This window comes from Taudactylus pleione, unplaced genomic scaffold, assembly GCF_031769625.1.
Source record: "Taudactylus pleione unplaced genomic scaffold, aTauple2 ptg000737l, whole genome shotgun sequence".
In the NCBI taxonomy this organism is placed as follows: Eukaryota; Metazoa; Chordata; class Amphibia; order Anura; family Myobatrachidae; genus Taudactylus; species Taudactylus pleione.
Window position 1 is genome coordinate 884,754 of NW_028285139.1, and position 20,020 is coordinate 904,773.

Below are 20,020 nucleotides of genomic sequence, written 5' to 3' on the forward strand. Positions count from 1 at the left end.
TTTAAAGTATAACTAATATTAAATATATTTTGGTGACCCTCTTTGAGTTTATTTTGCAAAGCAGAGCAACATAGAAGCACAATTACTTTGTTACTAAATATATAGGTTCCTAGGAAGCTGCATCTGCCGGTTTTCATGGATGGAACAGCCTAGATCAAGGTCTGGCCCGAGGTTGGGCCTGCTTTGGGTGCATTGCTAAGCATTAAATACATCATTTATTTCTGCTGACAATTTTCACTGTTCATTGTATGTTAAAAATAAAGGGTATAGGGACCATATTTGTGAACTTTTTTGCCCAGGTGACTCATTTGTCACATTTTTCTTCTTCCTATGAATTTGGCAGGCTTCTCCAATCAGCAGCTGGCTTTCATTTTCAGCCACTGCATCAGATTCTCCCTACTCCTGAGCTACACAAGCATTGCTGAAGCTTACTGGCAGGGGTCCCAGTTATATTCATTATAAACTGTTATTGATATACATATTACGCATGTTTTACAGAGAATATTTAAACTATCACATCATTCCCAGCCCCTGTGGAGCTGATAATCTGTATTCCCACACACTAGGGTTCGTCAAAAGCCAGTTAAGCTATCAGTATAACTTTTAAGTGTGGAAGAAAAACAGAACACCCAAAGGAAAGGCATGCAAACCCCGGGAAGGCGTATTAATCCACACAGATTGGGTCCTGACTGGTATCAGGCCCATGACCTCAGCGCTGTGAGATAGCAATGCTAACCACTATGCTACTACCCACAACTTTGAAGCCGACTGAAGGTGATCTATCCGTAGTTCATAAGAGCCGATCACACAATATAAAAAGCAGTCTGTAGATAAACTAGGTTATGTATGAGAGCAAATGATAAGAGAATCAGCAAGATTATGGAATTGTTAAATATTAATATTAGGAAGCACCATATGTGCATCTCTTTAGAATGACCCACACACACAAATGAACTGTTTTGCATGCTCTTGTATATGTTCATTTTGCAACAAAACCCCTGACATGCTTTTACTGAGATAAAGTCTACTGTTAAGTCCCAGAATTCCTGATGTGAAAATCGGGAACATTTTAGGTCAAGTGACTTATTCTCTGGAGAATTGGGACTGTTTGGTGAGTGTCCTATTATCCAGGCAGAATAATTATAATTTATGACTGAGTGGAAAATTTGGGCTATGTTCAGAAAACGGCAGATAAAGGAGCAAGACAATGGAATGATATGTCTCACTATAGGTATATTTGGCATGGTGCTTATTTAAAGACGTGTAATGCAAATAATGAGAATATAGAACATTTTCCATTTGGGCAGTAATTTACTTTTACGGAGCTTTCAGTCTAAAGCTGAGTACACACCTGGCCGATATATCTGCAGATGATGGTTGTTCATACACACTGAACAACAGTCATCTGTCAGCGGGTCCCGCTGGCTGGAGGGTCACGCCGCGACCCCCTTACCCCGGCTTCCACTGCAAGTGTACGGGCGTTCAGCTGATCGCCCATACACGCAGCACAATGGACAGCCGACTCAATATGTCTGTGAACCATGTCGTTCACAGACATATTGCTGGTACACACTGGCCGACAGGCATACAGTATATTGACTGATCAATTCATTGGCCTATATATCTGCCAGTGTGTACCCAACATTAGTGCTCTACAGTACAAACTAGGGTCAGTTTTGTCCAAACTGCCTTCCAGTATCTGTTTTTATTGTGAAAGATAATCCAGGTAAACACAAGGAGAATATTGAGGCCTCTTTATCACCAGCTCATCAAAAGACTTCTTTAATGAGCCAGTCATGTAGCTGCAACTCCTAAAAGCAGGCATACATATTAATTAGGGATGTGCAGGCTCGGATAGGTTCGAGTTTGCACGTTGAGTTCGTATTTTTCCCTCCAAAAAAACGGAACTCAGAAAGAGGCTAAACATCATCTTACATGGACGAACATCATCATTCCTGGACAAAAGTCCAGGAATGATGATGTTCGTCCATGTAAGATGACGTTTAGCCTCTTTCTGAGTTCCGTTTTTTTGGAGGGAAAAATCCGAACTCAACGTGCAAACTCGAACCTATCCGAGCCTGCACATCCCTAATATTAATTATAGTGTTTATCTATGTAGTGCTTCAAACCCAACACCAGAATGCTGCCAGAATATGAGTGACTTTGACAATGGAATGATTATTGGACCCAGTTGAGATGGTTCATGTATCACGAATCGGACGCAAATGTTTATTTTATTTTTAATGTCATGTATGTGCTGGATTCCTCGTACACAATCGTGCATGAATCTGTATTTATTACTGAAAAGCAAAGGTTCCTTGCAGTGTAAAATTATTTAAACACTGCTGCTCCAGTTTTGCTACATTTGAATAAATGGGCGTGGTTTTCAGTTTATGACCAATCTGATGCAGTCATTAGTATCTTTGAATTCATCACTATCAATTTTTGTGACTTAAATTACCCAATGATGTGAATGGTTAGTACACTTTAATTGACAGCATGACTTGGTGTTTGAAAAGGACAGACACACACAGGGGTATTCAATATGGGAGCGAAAACATTGTTTTTGCGTTAATATCGCACTTTTGACATAATTAACGCAGGTTTGACTTTTACACCGTATTCAATTTCAAAGACTTATCGCAGGTTCGAAAAGTCTTTGATCAAAAACGGGGATAACTTTTCACCACTGAATAGGTGTCGAAAAAAAGTGCAGAATTGGGGTTTAGGGGTGCAGGCTTAAAAAAAATAGCCTGCACCCCTGGGAATGACATTTAAAAAAAAACTGTATCAAAAAAGTTTTAAAAAAAAAATAGGGACACCCCAAAAAATTAATTTAAAAATTGGGGTGAAAAAATTGTTTAAAAATAGGGAAATAGATTCAGGGCTATTCTGCAAGTATGCGGCAGGTGTTTTCTAGAATAGAATTATAGCGGCATGTGCACAATTGCAGAATTTTTAAGAACTTACTTTAGGGACTTAAAAATATGCTAGTAACCATTTTCATGTACCCCAAATTTGATGGGACCACTTAAAAAAACGAAAAAAATAACTGAAGTGCTCTTCTGCATCACTGCTGCGGCTATTTAAATCCCCGACTTTCAATTACAGGCTAAAACGGGGGTACCCATAGTGATCCCCCATGTTTTTACGACTTTAGGGGGGTCTTACTATTTTTTTAAGGAAAAATTCGTAGCTTTACGCAAATCCAACTTCAGAGTCTCCCATTTTCGTTAATTTCATATTGAATACGGGATAAGCGGGCGCGCGCCCGATACTTTAACGCAGGTAAAAACTCCGATATGAAACGTAAACTTCGACAGCGAAGTTTACGTTTCATATTGAATACCCCTCTTAGAAGCAGAGGAAAAAGCAGCACTGGATGATGGAACCTTTAGGTGGGGGTAGGAAGACAGGTCCCGCATTTTGTTATAAATGTGTTATTTGTGCCCAAAGCTAAATGAATGTGGTGGTGGTGGGTACTTTTATGTGATCAATATTCTCTTTTATTTGTATGGCTCCACAAAGGGGCAGATGTATGAAGCACTGGGAAGTGATAAAGTGGAGAGTGATAAAGTACCAACCAATCAGCTCCTAACTGTCAATTTCAAACACAGTCTGTAACATGACAGTTGGGAGCTGAGTGACTGGTCAGTTATCACTCTCCACTTTATCACTTCCCAGAGCTTCAAACATCTGCCCCAATGTGTCTTCAGTGCTGTACAGGGGGTGAACATAAACATTGTAAAACAGTGCAACACAGGATAAGTACAATATACAGCTAACCATAGCGCAAGTACATAGCGCAAGTACATAGCATTACTATAGGACCAGAGAATGGTTCGTACAAGTCATAGGTGATAACATACAGCAAAATGAGGTAGGACAGGCTACAATAATGATGTTAATAATAATGCAATAATAGACCAGCTTATACAACTGTGGGTAGAATTTGCAGGTGAAGTTGCAGGAGGGACGAGTTGACAAGGCAGTAGCATATGGGGGCTGCAGTGCCCCCCACATGCACTGCAGCCATTTATTACTGGTAAGGTATATTGAAAACCTGCAGTGCTTGTGCTCTAGGACCAAAATTCACCTACAGTTTTAGAGGCAGTTATTTTGATTTTTTATTTTTTAAATTGTTGACTTCGGCACCTTTTTTTCTTGTTAAAATGCTTTGACTGCATTGCTTTTTTTTTGTCTCTCTGAGAGTTAGAAAACAGATACAGCTTGCTTCTATTCTTCATACATATTTATAAAGAGTCTATACCTCTCAGCCTTTAATGCTACATCCTTGAGACACATTTTGATATTGAGCGTAATGTGGACATATTGCAAAAGAATCACTGCTGTCATCTATCTCCTTGTCTTTCTCTTATAGAAAATGCAGAATCTATTGATCTTAAGCAGTTTTTTGAACAGAACTTCTCCCATATCTACTATGTTTTCTTTGAAAACTTTGTAATCATTGAGACTTCCCTAAAACAGAAAGGTAAGCCTATAAATTGAACTACATACTATTTATATATTTTTCAAGCAGCAAGAACAGATTGAATGCTTATTGGGGATCATATGTGTAAAATATTACCAGTGATAGTGGAGTTGGATTCACCGATGTTCAGGAAGCATTTTTCCCAACTTCATAGCTGTGCAGTGCAATGGTCCGGCTGCTCCCCGCGAGAGCCCCTCCCTCAGTGTGGCAGACCTAACCATGCCCTTGGGCTGTGAAAGCCATGGCCACACTTTTGGGGACCGCAGAAAAGGGCTTCAAATAATGACTGCCTTGGGATCAACAAAGGTAATCGTGTTTATGTGGGGGCCACAAAGTAAACAGGCATCGTTGAGTGGTCCTCCATTTTCCTTCCTTGGGGGTACTTTTTGGTATTAACACTGTAATGTGGTCTGTTGTATTTTATATAAACTATGTTTGTTTGTACATGTTATGGATGATTGCCAGTTTATTGTAATGCTTTTTGTTTGGGCACACCTTTTTATTTTATTTTCATGTTAGGTTTTGTGAATGGAGACCTATAACTAAATTTAAAGTGATAATTTATAGCAGCCATATTGCTTTGTAAGTTGAGTGCAGGTTAATATTACAATGCAAAAATGTTAAATGGCCTTTCCGCCCTTCTTGCTCAGTTTATACTCCTACCCCAAACATTATGCCAACAGTAAAATAACCTCATGCATCAAAACTAGCATTACCCTATTGTTTGGGGTGTAGGGAGTTCAGTTGAGTAATTAATGTTACAGTGCTTAGTGGGACCCCCAACTCTTATGCTCTGTACACACCTGAACGATATATCGTTCGATCGAGTGACGAACAATATATAACGATGGTGCATCGGCAGATGTCTACACCCAATATGTCTGTGATTGGCCCTGCAGCATAGCCGATGATATATTTAGCAGATATATTGTGTTATTTGGCTGGCTGTACGGCCGACCACCAGATATGTTGCTCGCAGAATCCGTTGAATATGACGTCACAAGTGGGCGGGCATATTCAAATGGCTGTGCTGGCAGACATATCGGGCGGACTATTGGTAAGTGTATATGCACCGAGCCATTGGCCAGATGTGTAGCCAGTATAACTCTCTGGGGATGCAGTGCGAGTTTGTAGTCTGTAGCATAGGTAGTCCCCTCAGTCTCAGGTCTCATAGTCTGAAGATGTCTTATCTTTTGGAGTGGAAATATATTAACTTGGCTTCTTATTGCTTTGAGAGTTGGGGTGATTCCTCCAAACCTTATGTGACAACTAAAGCTATTGAGGAGCCCAGCAGAGTACAAATATATTTGTATATACACTCACCATTTATAGCAAAACGCCATAAAGATTGGTAATGTTTTATATATTACTTGATTTGTTGTATTTTGTTTTATCTGCTTAAAATGTACCTTATATTTACTTAGGCCATCAGCTGTACGGTATCCCATTGTTAATAAATGTATGAAGATTTCTGAATGCGTTAGATAACGAGAGATTTGTGGCTTTGTTGAAAAACAAAACTTCCTTTTCATTGTAGGCCATAAGTCCCAGCGGGAGGAACTTGATGCCATCCTCTTTATTTTTGAGGTAAGGTAACATTTTATATTGGGGAGAAAATACATAAACAGTTTATGCTCCATCTGTTTTGCTTTGCCTGCTCATTTAGATGTGTGTCTATAATTGAATGGTCTTCGATAACATTGGTATAAGGAGCAAGGCTGAGTGTACTTGGTAAACACACACGTACACGTTTTACTTAAGCGAAATTACTGAGAACTGTGTAAAATCATTTGGCAGCCTGCAGTCACAGGCACGTGGTTCAAATTCCCCGTCTTGGTCTGTTTTAGTTTTCCATTCTTACTACTTATACAGTGTTATACGTAACAGTGTACTTTCAGATCCTGGCTGTGAGGATAATATCAACAAACTGGAAATGGCACACATCTAATTTAGGGGTCTATTCATAGAACAGAGAAGAGCCCTATTTTGCGGTAAACAGGGCTTTTCTCTGCTCGTTGCTGTTGACAGAGCGGGTTACTGTGGAGAAGTTCATTACTTCTCCAGTGCCACCCCAGCTCCGTGGCTGAATCGCATCATCATTCTGTAGTATGGTTAGTGCGATTCATTAAAGTACGGAAAGCTGAGCTTTCCGCTTCTCTTGTGTATTCAGATTCGCCCTCTCAGGATGGCATAGTCTGAACACCGCCACGAAGCGGGCAGGGAAGTTGCCTTCTTCACTGCCTTCTGCCCAGTACCCGACGCTGGCTCGGCCCTTTGACATTCCGGCAGCCACTCCTGAACGCAACCCGGCGAACGCCCAGAAGGGACTTAGCTGCCGACTCCTCTCTTGCCAGAGAGGACCACAGCTGAAGACAGCATTGCCGGTGACCTGGATATCTGATCGCTTCGCTGGAAGGTTAAGAATACATGAATTGCTACTTAGCCAAGCTATATATTGCATCAAACTGATGCTACATATACTGAAAAGTAGCAATTAATTTACACAAATCTACATGAATAGACTGCAAAGTAATAACTGGACAGTTAGGTTTTTAAAATTGAATCCTGTATTTTGCCAAAGAGAGTGTAGTTCTCTAACTGACAAAATAGGGATAAATCGGAGATCGTTATCGGATGTAACAAAAAACAAACAAACCTAACATCTTTATTGTGTAGAAATTCTCAATAGAGGGGTAGATGTATTATAGTGGCTATCGATGAGATGTATGAACATCTCATCTGCCGGAGTGGGGGAGTAATAATTCCCCCCTCCGGCAATCCCTGCCTTGAGCTGTGTATCCCTTCTCGGCCAGTTCCAATGGGCATGTGGGGGATCTCGCATGCAGCCCGGACCCAACAGTCGCCGCAGCAGGGACAGTGTTGTCCCTGCTGTGGTGATAGGGCAATTGCAGCTGCAGCTGTCAATATCAATAGCTGCAACTGTTAGAACAGTCAGTGGCACTGACCGTTCATACATTGCCCAGCATATTGGCACTGCTATCTTTTAGATAGCAGCACTGATAATGAGCACTTCTGTCATTTAACATCGAACCCCACATTAATATATCAGGGAGAAGCCGCATCAGCGCACATAACATGCTGATACCACTCCTCCATATGTCCGGGTAATACATCTACCCCACTGTCCACTATCGGACACCTCATATTGCCAGGTCTTCATTTGACTGAAGATGTAGAACTAATTAAAGTCACTCTCTATTGCCCCATTACCACTATCGCATGTATGAATAGTCTTCTTTGACATAGAGTATTTGCATAACTTGCAGTATTTGCAGGAACTTTCAGCCAACATTTCATGCAAGTTTGTTTTCTCTGCCCTTACAAGGGTTTATTCCATCATAAATGTGAGCAAGCATAAAATGTTTAAGCCAGTGGTGAAACTTCATGCCCGTCACCATGAGGCAAGGTCTCTACTCCCGTCCGTGTCCTGTCCAACTAAAAGGTGTGCAGTGCAGGAGGGTGCGGTAGTGCAAAGGCGTAAGCAGTGCAACCTGTTTAATGGTGCTAGAAGCAGCGCTCAGCCGATACTTCAAGGCTGCTGGACCAAGACCTGGGGGTCTAGTTACTAAGCAGTGTAAGGAGACAGAGTGAAAAGTGATAAGGTGCCAGCCAATCAGCTCCCAACTGTCATCTCACAGGCTGTGTTTGAAAAATGACAGTTGGGAGCTGATTGGCTGGCACCTTATCACTTTCTTATCACTTTTCACTCTGTCTCCTAACACTGCTTAGTATATAGACCCCCTGGTACCCTAAGCCGTTTGATCTCTTTTAGCTGGAAATTGGCCCAAATGTGCTCTACTGTGCAGTTAAAAAGTATTTTATAGACTTATTTTGAATCGTATTTTCTGATCCTGTGTTGTATTTCCCCAGTAAGTTGTGTACTGCGCTGCAAATGTTTTGCTACAGATTCCGCAACCTAATGTGGAAGCTGTGGTTTATCATCATCATTATTATTTATAAGGTGCTGCAAAACTCTGCAACGCCAAACAGGAGGGGGGCATAGGAGGGGGGCATAATTATTGATCACTTATTGGGGGCAATGCAATGCAGTGTGAGGTTCCGTTGGAAGGTAAGATCTCCGATGCTGTGGGATGTGAGCAAAAATAAACAAGGTTTTCCTGCCTTATAACTGGCGTTACATTAGTGCCCCTAATGACTAAGGCAGAGGTTCCTAAACTCTGTCCTCAAGGTACTTTAAACAGTCCATGTTTTAAGAATATCCGTGCTTGACCACAGGTGACTTAATTAGTACCTCAGTCAATTTGATTTAATCACCTTTGCTCAACCATGGATATCTCTAAAACCTGAACTGTTGGGGAGTCTTGAGGACCGCGTTTGGGAACCTCTGAACTAAGGTATATTTTGGTTTTGAAAAACATTCCTTGAATAAAAACTGCAGTTTTCTCACAATCTTTTCTTTTTCCTTAATAGAAAATTTTGCAACTTCTTCCTGAAAGAATTCACCAACGATGGCAGTATCACAGCATCAGTGAGTGTTGCACTGCTTAGATGGGCCCTTTACCATTCAAAGTGTACCTAATACCACAATTTACACCATTCATCTAAACTAACTTTTATTTTATATTGTTTATTTTATTTACCTTTATCTGTGCGCCTGATTCAGTAAGGAACGCAGTTGCTTATACGCACTGTGCATGCATTGCAGTGCGCAAGCCAGACGCTGTGATTGGAACTGCGATCGCAGAGGACATGCGGACCCATGGCAGAGTGATTGACAAGAAGTGCCGTTCGTGGGTGGTGACGGGGGTGGTGGTCGGGCGAATGCAGGCATGCCAGTGCCTTTCAACCACTTTGCAGAGGGCGTGCTTAAATTATCCACTGCGATACCAAATGCCGCCTGAGGCGTCATAGTGTGTGCAAAAGTAAGCAATTCCTGAGTAAGATAGAATATATGTGATGACTTTGGTGCCAACCAACAATAGTAAATAAATATAAAACTGAATAATTCAGACTGTAGTGAACAAATATAGTGAAACGAGTATATATAACAGGACGCACTACCTAAAGGTGTCAGCTGAATACAAGTGGGGAGGATTGGGGCAAATCCCAAACAATGAATGTGGAAATAACGAATGATACAGCGACAGGCGTCACTCAAAAAGTGCACAGTGCAATAAACATATAAAGAAATTGAATCAAAAATTCATAAGGACATACTAACATAAATACATATAATAAAAACGCACAAAATTACAAGATGAATGGGCAAGGATTACATAATAGCTTGAAAAAGCATATCGACAAATCTCAACACCACAGTGTTGGAATAAAGTGCAAATGCATAATGGTATATATTGCACAAGCCCAATAATATATACTAAAAAACAGATGAACTGAGAATATGGTTTTAAAAACAACAATGAGTTCAAAGGTGCTTATCTTAATGGATTAAAGGCAAGAGTGCAGCTTCCCCAACGCGTTTCATCCAATGGGACTTTTTCAAGGGATATTAGCTAGCAAACATGAGTCCATATTTATACCAAGCTTAAACAGAACCAATTAGTCATCCTCATTACAATTCGTGACCTCATATCCGGTCTGTCGGAGTGATTTAACAAAGGAGACTTTCAAAACGCTCCTATAAATAAAATTAATTATTTATAACGCGAATGGAATTCCAGAAATGTCCAGATCTTTTTAATATAATGTAAAACTTAGCGTAATACTAAGCGGTACTTCCACCCAAAGATTCCAAATCTCCGCCCTCAATGGCAACATCCGCCCTCTTCTGGGTCTGGACGGAGGCAGATGGTTATAGGATCGGCGTCTACATAACTTCCGCCCTCACTTCTGGCTCCACGTGGCATCCGTCCTTCAGTATCCGGTGATGGTATCGCGGGTGTCCACGTGACTTCCGCCCTGATTCCAACGTTTATCATCTCGCGAGCATCCGCCCATAGACGACGTCATCGACATCCCACTCAGGTTTAGCGCTTCTTTCTCCTATCATATTCCGGGAATAGGCACTGCCATTAGTCTGCGGAAGCAGAAAAATTCAGTAATATTTGGAAGCTTAAGAGCGCCATTTTGAGACAGGGTAATTCTGCCCAAAGTGTTAACATTAATAGACACACCACTTGAATAGGCATAGAATAATGGTAACGTTATATGACAATGAGCCGGGATATAGCAGCATAGTTTTTAAAAACACAAAATCGAGTTCCAAATGGCAAGTGAAAAAGTGAAGTATTAATAAAAGATATGATATAAAATATGATGAAAATATCGACGAGGCACAACTGGTTAAGAAAAATATATAGTAATAGGTAAAAATATATATAAAAACATAAGAAAGCACTGGCTAATATATATAGTAGTAGGCACGCAAGAGTCTTCATAAAAATCTTCAAAAAATATCTTAAAGAATGAATTATTTATGAGTAAATAAAAGAATTGATTGATTAATTATTTAGAAGCAGAGGAGGGGGTTGGTTGATAAAGTTCATGGGTAACCATGGAACAAGGCTAGAGAGTTAAAGCCATTCAGAGACCCAGTGGCTATCTCGCGCCCTGTTGTATTCCTGAGTAAGGTCTGGGCTTCATTAACTGTCCGATGTTGCCGATGTGAGTATGGGGAAGTGGGTATCTTTGTCAGGCTGCGATCGCAATGCGAATGCAAACATTAACACGTCACTGCTGATATTAGCAACTGCGTTGCGTACGTATAAGCAGAATAGCGATCCCTAGTGAATCAGGCCCTGTGTTCACTCTGGCTGGCAAACACTTTCTAACGCCATGGCGACATATACAGGGATTTGGAAAACAGTTTGAAAAATATCCCCTTGTGGCTGTGAAGTGAGAGACACAAAATAATTGTCAAAGTCACTTTTCTGTTTTGACACAATTTTAAAAATAATGTTTTAAGGCCAGTGTGGTCTTATATAAATCTCGTCTTTCAGTGTGATGGCTATTTCCTGCTTGGTATGTGACATTTCTTGTGAAGTGGCGTTTTCTATCTGTAGTTTTTGCTCATTGTATTACTATTACTTGTATTACATAGGTATGTAACATGCCTTGCCACAGCAGCTGTATCCTTAGGGTGGTGTCACACAAGGTCTTTTCAGTCCATGTTTAAAGAGTATAGTCTATTCTCTCTAAATATAAATCATTACTTCCTATGAGTAAGATGGATGGGATGTGACCCATGCGCATTAGTTACTAAAGTTATTTTTAAAACACATAGGGGTATATTTACTAAAGTGAGAGTTTTTAGAAGTGTTGCTGTAGCCCATAGCAACCAATCGTTTCTACTTATTTATTTAGTACCTTCTAGAAGATAATAGCTAGAATATGATTGGTTGCTATGGGCAACATCTCCACTTCTAAAACACCCGCACTTTAGTAAATATACCCCTTAATGTTATGGACCAGTGTCCAAGCCCCCAGTGAAAGCACTTTCCAATTGGGTTTTACAAGGTTATTATCTTTGCGCTCTTGAAGCGCTGCAGATTTCCACTTTTAAACTTGAGCATGAGAAAGCGCTAGCAATCACAGTCGCTGTGTCACCAGCATTCATGAAGTGCACGTTGTGTGTGTGCAGAGAGAAAGCGTTTTATCTGCTATGCATTCATCACAGGGTAAAGTCATTTGAGCTGTAAAACATACAGGAGCCTTCTGGTGATCATTGACAAGTCTCACTTGAACCTTCTCGTCACCAGGACTGAAGACTGTAGGAACCTTGTGCGCTCTTCGCTGCAGTATTACAGCAGTTTTTCCTTTTATTTCAGCCATCCTGGCGAGAGGGGAGAAGTTTGATAGTACTATGAGCAGATTTTATTTCCTCATACATTGCATGCTATAGCAGTTTATACGGTGTATTCTAAATAAACCTTTTTTTTTATTTTGTTGTGGTATTTATTGATTATTCCATATGTTGACCACTATTTGCAGATTTGTCACATGCCTGAGCATATTAACCACACTGAGCAGTTGCAAAGTACCTAATATGGAGGTCTCATTTTCCTGTTATTTACTTGTAGAAGGGGCATATAAAGACTATTCACCCACTGTACACTCTCCAGGTTTCCAGGATTTTACACCAGCATTTTCTGATCCCTTGAGAAAGATCTAATTGAGAATTACTGTATTTTATTTACTAATATTTATTTGCTGCAGTGTGTGCCAATATTTATTCAATTATACGTATTGGTGAAGTTGGGATGCATCTTATTGGTGTCTATGTCAAAATGATGTTATTGTAATTAGTCCTGCATCTACATATAGTTGTGTAGGTATAGCTGAGGTCTAGAAAAAACAAATCTATCTATAGCACAACAGTGGTGCCTTGGCCATTGAACACAGAGACCTGGGTTCATATCCAGTGAGGTACAGAAAAGATAATTAAATATAGATTTGATAAAAGCACAAGGTGGTCTCTTTCATAGCCCTTCTGGTATTGAGAAATTGCCTGAAGGATTTATTGATCACCGATATAATAATGGAGGGTGCCATAGATCAGTGCGGGAGATCTGCCTGGCTCTGACCGAGACCTCCAACATTTGTTTTTGTTATAATAACTAATGATGTGATATGAAACTGAAGATTTTCCCCATTAAACCAAGAGACCTTTGAAGTACAATTTAATTTGTATTGTTGTAATAGAAAATGCTCTATAGTATTAGATTTGGCCTATTAGTTCCAAAACTGAAAAATAATTGATTGCAATAGCAATAGCTTCTCATTCATACTGTGTGAGGATTGCAATCCCTGCATGTGTAACTACTTTTTTTTTCATATGTATCAATCGTTTAAAGTAAGCTACATTACTTAATGATTGTAGTATAGAAGCATTATAGGTCCATAATACCAAACTTGTTTTGTCAGAATACACCTTTGTCCCCATTCTTTTAATACACCTGTCCTTTTTTTTTTTTTATATTTCATTTATTATCAATTATATAATTGCTATATATGTGCTATTTTTTAACTTGTTATATTGTTTTGTTTTGTTTTTTATTTTTGGCTGCGATAGAGAACATGTTAATAGTTAAAGAACTGTTGGGGATATATTCCATTAAGTGAGGTAGTGCTGACTCTGGTCATTTGGTATAATAAACCTAGACATCACTTCCTCAGGCCTGCTCAGCTTGTTCCAGGACACTCATGATTTAATTAGTGGAATCTCTGACAATGCCACTGAGTTCCGCATTCTCTTTGTTGCACGCACTGGCCTTGGTGGTTCTGAGGCCAACCGTACCTGAAGGTATGAGGGGTGTGCAATAAGTTTCCAGATGCACAAAAAGTATTCTATTTACAAACAAAGGGAACATTACATTTTTTCAAAGTGTTCGCCAGAGGAGTGCACGCAAAGTTGTATGCTGTCAAACAACTTGATAAAGCAGCTGGACCAGTCCGAAGCGGGTATGTCTTCTACATGCTGGATGAAGGTCTGCACTGCAGCTTCTGGAGATTCAAAAGGAATCCCACGCATCTTGTGCTTGATTTGTGGGAACACTAAGAAGTCGTAGAGGGCCAGGTCTGGACTGTAGGGCGGATGACCAAGTTCCTAGATGAATTCATGGGCCAGAAATCACCACTGTCCTGGACTTGTGGGCAGGTGCATTGTCATGATGGAGAAGGGCACCATGAGCGCAAGTTCTTGGACGGCACCTGGAAATGGCTTCCAACACTTGTGGCAGGAATTGGTTGACGTACCAGTTTCTAGTGACAATGTGCTGCTGCACAAGTGGTACGGTAGCTACATGACAACTCTTGGCTTCATAAACAGCCACCATCTGCTTGGCCATGCCACGCTCACGTTGGAATTTCTGTGGTGGCGCACTCCAACTGGTGTCCACTGGGTGGACTGTTGTTTAGTCTCTGGGTCAAACTGTAGATACGGGATCATTGCCACTGATCTCCTAGACAGAGTTTGAGCGACGGCCATCAAACCTGGCCAGCATGTTGTGGCTCCAAGTCACCCGAGCCTCCTTCTGCTCTCGAGTAAGCTGATGGGGCAACCAGCATGTAGAAACCTTGCTCAGGCCATGCTTTTTGTGGGGTATTGAGCAGATGGATCTCAATGAGACACCAATCTCCTTCTCTAACTGGGCCAAGGTCACCCTGCCGTCCACCTCAACTATGTCCCGCACATGAGCAACATTGTCCTCTCTGATGGCAGACACAGGTTGGCCACAGTGCTCCTCATCTTCCAGGAACCGTCTCCCGCACCAAAATTCTGCAAACCACTCAAACACAGTGATTTGGGGACGGTGCTTCCTCCCGAAAAGCATCTCAGTCGTTCAAAACTCTCCTGCTGTTGTAGAAGATCTTGGCTCTCCAGTGGCCTCTATGGACCTCGATAATGAGTTTCTTGAAAGAAGTGAACAAGTTGACTACTTCGTTGTTCATTGCTGCTTATGTAAGGTTCTGTGCCCTGAAATTTAGTCAGATTACAGTTCACAACCAGACAGTCATATCTTCATACTTCATATCAAGCTATGGGTGTTAAAGAGTAATATGGTGGGAAACACAAACTAATACTGTTGATTTGGCTAAGAAAATTAATGTAATTAACATTATATATGAATAGGGGACAAAATGGGAAGCTGCTGGCTCTCCTGTTAACCATGTACCCCAACAGTGATCCCACTCCTCTCTGGAGAAGCAATGCATTGAACTGTTATTAATAAAGCCTTTGTATAGTATAATTCTGCATTGCATTCTGCTCATTGGATGTTGGCCCAGTCTGATATGGCTGCATGCTTGCCAAATATTCCTTTCCAGTCAAGGCTATCCTTCTGTAAAAATTTTGGAATGGTACAAGATGTATTCTGACTTTTGTGTCCCCCTAAACTGGCTTCTTTTTTACGCAAATATTCTTAAACATTACCCATATATACAAGGGAGACTATCATAGTTTAGAACCTGACATGCGACAAGGATCAATCCTATTCATATCAACCGTTGACATACAGTATAACTATAAGGGGGAGATTAATCAAACCTTCAAGTGGAAGTGTTACCAATAGCAGCCAATCAGATTGTAGGTATCAATGTATAGAATGTACTACATAAATGATGGCTAGAAGCAGATGGGCTGCTCTGTTCAACACCTTTACGCCTCCTTTTTAGAAGGTTTGATAGATTTCCCCCGTAGTATTCTATTGTTGGTTCTAGAGTGGTGGTTTGGTTATATTACATGAAGGTATCTCTGGTTTACTATAGTGATATTTGTCAGGAGTGCCACTTTTCTCTGGCTTTATTCCTGCTGGCAGTGCAGCATTATTATTTGTTTTGGGAAACACAATTTATTCCTCACTTGGGTAATTGGGCTGCATTTATTATCTCTGTGCTAGTTCCCACAGCACTAACTTAATAATGAGTAGACTCATTTCTTTCATTTCTGGACATTTTGATTTAGAGAGATGCCAAAGTTCTTCACTCTGCCCACAGTCTGATCTCCCATTGATACTTACTATAAAGTGGAATGTCTAGATCTTTATATGTGTCTTGGAACACATCATTGTAAATTCCCCTAAACATCTCTAAGAAAATATACTTTATAGTGACTTTGGTCATTTGAGACTCTCCCCAGTTCCTGTCTTTCCACTTTGCAAATCCTGGCATCTTGGGTGAAGGGGGACTAGAGCTGCCTATACATAGGTACTACATAGCCTCCCTGCTAGTCAAAGCTGGCTATGGTATTACTCATTCTACCATGCAAGAAGGTCGCTCCCATTGCTTCCACATTTTGCAGTCTAATCAGATCTGCACTTTTTAGCTTAGACATGGAATATTTATCTTGTTGTTAGTTATTCAAATACAAGCCACTGGTAACTTTCAAGCTCAGTTTTATTTTTTTAGTTAATCTGCTCTGATATGCTGCACTTTGCCAATTTGATGGCTCAGTCCCCAAGATTTTGAGGAGCTGTATGTGGCCGGTCCATCTAGGAAGGCCCCTTCAAACTATTCAGCAACACTTAAGCTGGGCATCCACTATACAATTATCTGTCCAATCTGGCTGGTTGGAATGAAAACCTGGTAATGTATGGGAGCAAATGACAATCGTCCATTTGCTCACAAATACTGGAAAATAGCTAAAAATGGTTGTTCAGACAAATTGGTTAAAACACACAAATTTAACCAATTTGAACAATTTTTTTGTCCTTTTTTCAGTGTTTAAAACCATATGATTGATTGTCATTTGCTCCCATACATTACCAGGTTTTCATTCCAACCAGCCAGATCGGACAGATATCTGACAGATAATTGTATAGTGGATGCCCAGTTTAAGAGACAAAAATTATCTTGTTTCATTTGAGGTACTGACACCCCACCCCAAAATTGTTCAATTAAGATTATTTTTCTATAGGGTGTACTTTACATCCATCCCATTAAACCTTCTCTGTCCACGGCATGCTTCCAATGTGCAAGTAAAGTGTATTGGTTTTTTTTCATTTGATCTCAACATGTCAAAGTCTAGTCTGGTTTCTGGTCATATGTACTGGCATATTGCAAGGGACAAAGAATACAGGTTTACACTGAGTACTAAGAACAGTGATAGTCAAAATAATGCTGATAAACGCTACATTAAAATACAGTATAAGTGAGTTTCTTAGTACAAGTTTGGACAAAAATGTTTGCCCATCCACCACGTCAAGGTGAACCCCGTAAGATGGGTCCCTAACATCCCTAATACTAACACATTAGGTCAATTTATCCAGGATTTACCTAGAATAGTTCCCATTCTAATATGTAGACTGCAATGTAGGAACCTGTGCAGATGATTAAAAGCACCTGAGGGCAGATGGATGGGGTGCAAATACCAAGCAGAAGGAGTCTCAGCCTTCAAGCGTACATTATATACACAAATATAGTAGAAAGGGGGAGGGGGATCGTCTGCATACCCTAATTTTAAACATAATAAGAGGTGCTACCATGCTGAGACTTGTAGTACAATGCAGGGGACAAGTAATACAGGTGTACAGTACTAAGAGCAATGATAGTCAAATAAATCTTAGAAACTCTATAATTAAAACTGGCTATATTGCCATTTGTCCTGGAGGTCTGGTTTTTGACTCCATTGTGAGATTACTAGGTTTTATGGTGTACAATGAAATGCGGGGTGCCCATTCGAAGTAAAAGACCCCTCTTGGTAGATTGTCTGTCCCTGATTAACCAGACCATGTCGCTGTTTACAAGTATGTATAAGATGGTTCCGCGCAGAAAAAAATGTATAGAGTAGGTTGAGGATATAAGTCACCCACACTTGCTGCAATTTAATTGGAAATACATTCTCTGCTGACATTGGTGGAATCCATGTACATACCTTAGTCCTATAACATAACCCTTTCACTTTGATGGTTTTTAGAAATGATACTTGAACGAATTTTAGTTTTTTCAGTTTTATTTTGTTTTTGTAGGATCCATGTAATTTGTTTGAATGATGTCATATACTATAGATAATCTTATATTCTTCGCCTTCTAACACGCAGACAATTTATATAAATATATATATATTGTGGAACTTTGGTGCCGTGGCTGGGAAGTATATTGTAGGTTATGCAAGGTCTGTTCTGGTGATCACACTATAATATCCTCTTCTAAAAGGTGGCAGCTCTGTCCTTTCAATAGTCCATCTGGTATAACGGTATGTGCTGAGTATTAGAAAAAGAAAGAGGGGACAAGCGCCTGATAGTGTGGTATTGTCAGATAATACAATGAACAATTATTTAGAAGTAAGTACCCGTACCGTAAGTACACTTGTATATTAAGCGTGACAATAAATCCGTCTTTAGACAGGGATCCCTCACGTTTCACATTTCTAATTGATCTCTTCCCCCGACTCCAGTATGCCACCAATTTGGATATCCTTAAAAGTGAACTACAGTCACTAGTATCCAATAATATTTTTATTTCATGGTGAATAATCTTTAACAATTTTACAATAAAAGTAAAAGGACTTATCTTAGAAACTGGGTGGCTGGTCCTAAGGGAGAGTTTTCTTGTAGAATCGTGATTTCCAGGAATGCACAGGATAGTCTCTTAGTCAATGGTGCAGGGTGTTGGATATAGTTCCCCTTGCCTATTTTATATATATATATATATATATATATATATATATATATATATATATATATATATATATATATAATATTAAAGGCTCTGTACAATGCTATAATGCATATCATTATATATTTACTTTTTTTTTTCCCTTTTTAGATTTAATTCTGAAAAAACTGTTGCACACTGGAAACTCCTTAAAGGTAAATATACTACTGACTGCAGACAATGTGTGTAGGTGTAGGGTGGGGTTTTGTGGGCAGCGGCTGTGTTCAGTGTGCATCTGTCCACAGGGAGGAAATGGACCTCCCAAGCTCTAGCAATAGTAAAATAAGGGGGTGTGGTATACCATGTCCACATTCAGAATTTCAACATGATCAACAGTACAATTTTACCTTAACCGCAACCTAACCCTCATATATTCATAATGTAGACATGCTTAATGGAGACATTTTGAACAGGTTTCTGATTGGTCAGTAGCATAACATGGCATTCTATGTAATAGTTTTATATATGCACAATTTATAAATGATTTGAAACCATTCCAAAACTATTTCTTTTGCTTCTAGTTTGAATCTTATGTACAGAGGGGCAAAAAAGTATTTGGCCAGCCACCGATTGTGCAAGTTGTTGCACTTTAAAAGATGAGAGAGGTCTGTAATTTCCATCATAGGTACACTTTAACTGTGGGAGACAGAATCAGAACAAAAAAAATCCGGAAATCACATTGTATGATTTTTAAACAATTTATTTGTATATTCTTGCGGAAAATAAATATTTGGACACCTACCAACCAGCAAGAATTCTGGCAGTCACAGACCTGTTACTTCTTCTTTAGGAAGCTCATCTATCCTCCACTCGTTACCTGTATTAATGGCACCTGTTTGAACTGGTTAACTGTATAAAAGACACCTGTCCACACCCTCGAACAGTCAGACTGCACCATGGCCAAGACCAGAGAGCTGCCTAAGGACACGAGGGACAAAATTGTAGACCTGTACAAGGCTGGGATGAGCTACTTGACAATAGGCAAGCAGCTTGGTGAGAAGAGATCAACTGTTGGCGCAGTTATTAAAAAATGCAAGAAATACAAGATCACTGACAATCTCCCTCGACCAGGGGCTCCATGCAAGATCTCACCGTGTGGGGTATCAATGATCTTGAGAACGGTGAGGGCTCAGCCCAGAACTACATGGGGGGACTTGGTCAATGACCTCAAGAGAGCTGGGACCACAGTCACAAAGGTTACCATTAGTAACACACTATGTTGTCATGGATTCAAATCCTGCAGCGCCCGTAAGGTCCCCCTGCTTAAGCCAGCACATGTCCAGGCCCGTCTAAAGTTTGCCCGTGACCATCTGGATGATCCAGAGGAGGATTGGGAGAATGTCATGTGATCAGATGAGACCAAAATAGAACTTTTTGGTATAAACTCCACACGCCGTGTTTGGAGGGAGAAGAATGATGAGTGGCATCCCAAAA

The 20,020-nt window shown here is 40.2% G+C and overlaps 1 protein-coding gene across 9 annotated transcripts in view; it reads left to right on the plus strand.

Annotated features, from left to right (window-relative positions):
* RALGAPA1 (Ral GTPase activating protein catalytic subunit alpha 1) overlaps positions 1-20,020 on the plus strand; it is a 293,801-nt gene that overhangs the window by 40,555 nt on the left and 233,226 nt on the right. For all 9 annotated transcript variants that reach the window (XM_088457052.1, XM_088457053.1, XM_088457056.1 and 6 more), the window contains exons 2-5: positions 4,382-4,492; positions 6,030-6,079; positions 8,945-9,002; positions 18,698-18,741. In XM_088457052.1, the coding sequence (XP_088313178.1) occupies positions 4,382-4,492; positions 6,030-6,079; positions 8,945-9,002; positions 18,698-18,741 (263 nt within the window). The remainder of the gene's footprint in view (positions 1-4,381; positions 4,493-6,029; positions 6,080-8,944; positions 9,003-18,697; positions 18,742-20,020) is intronic.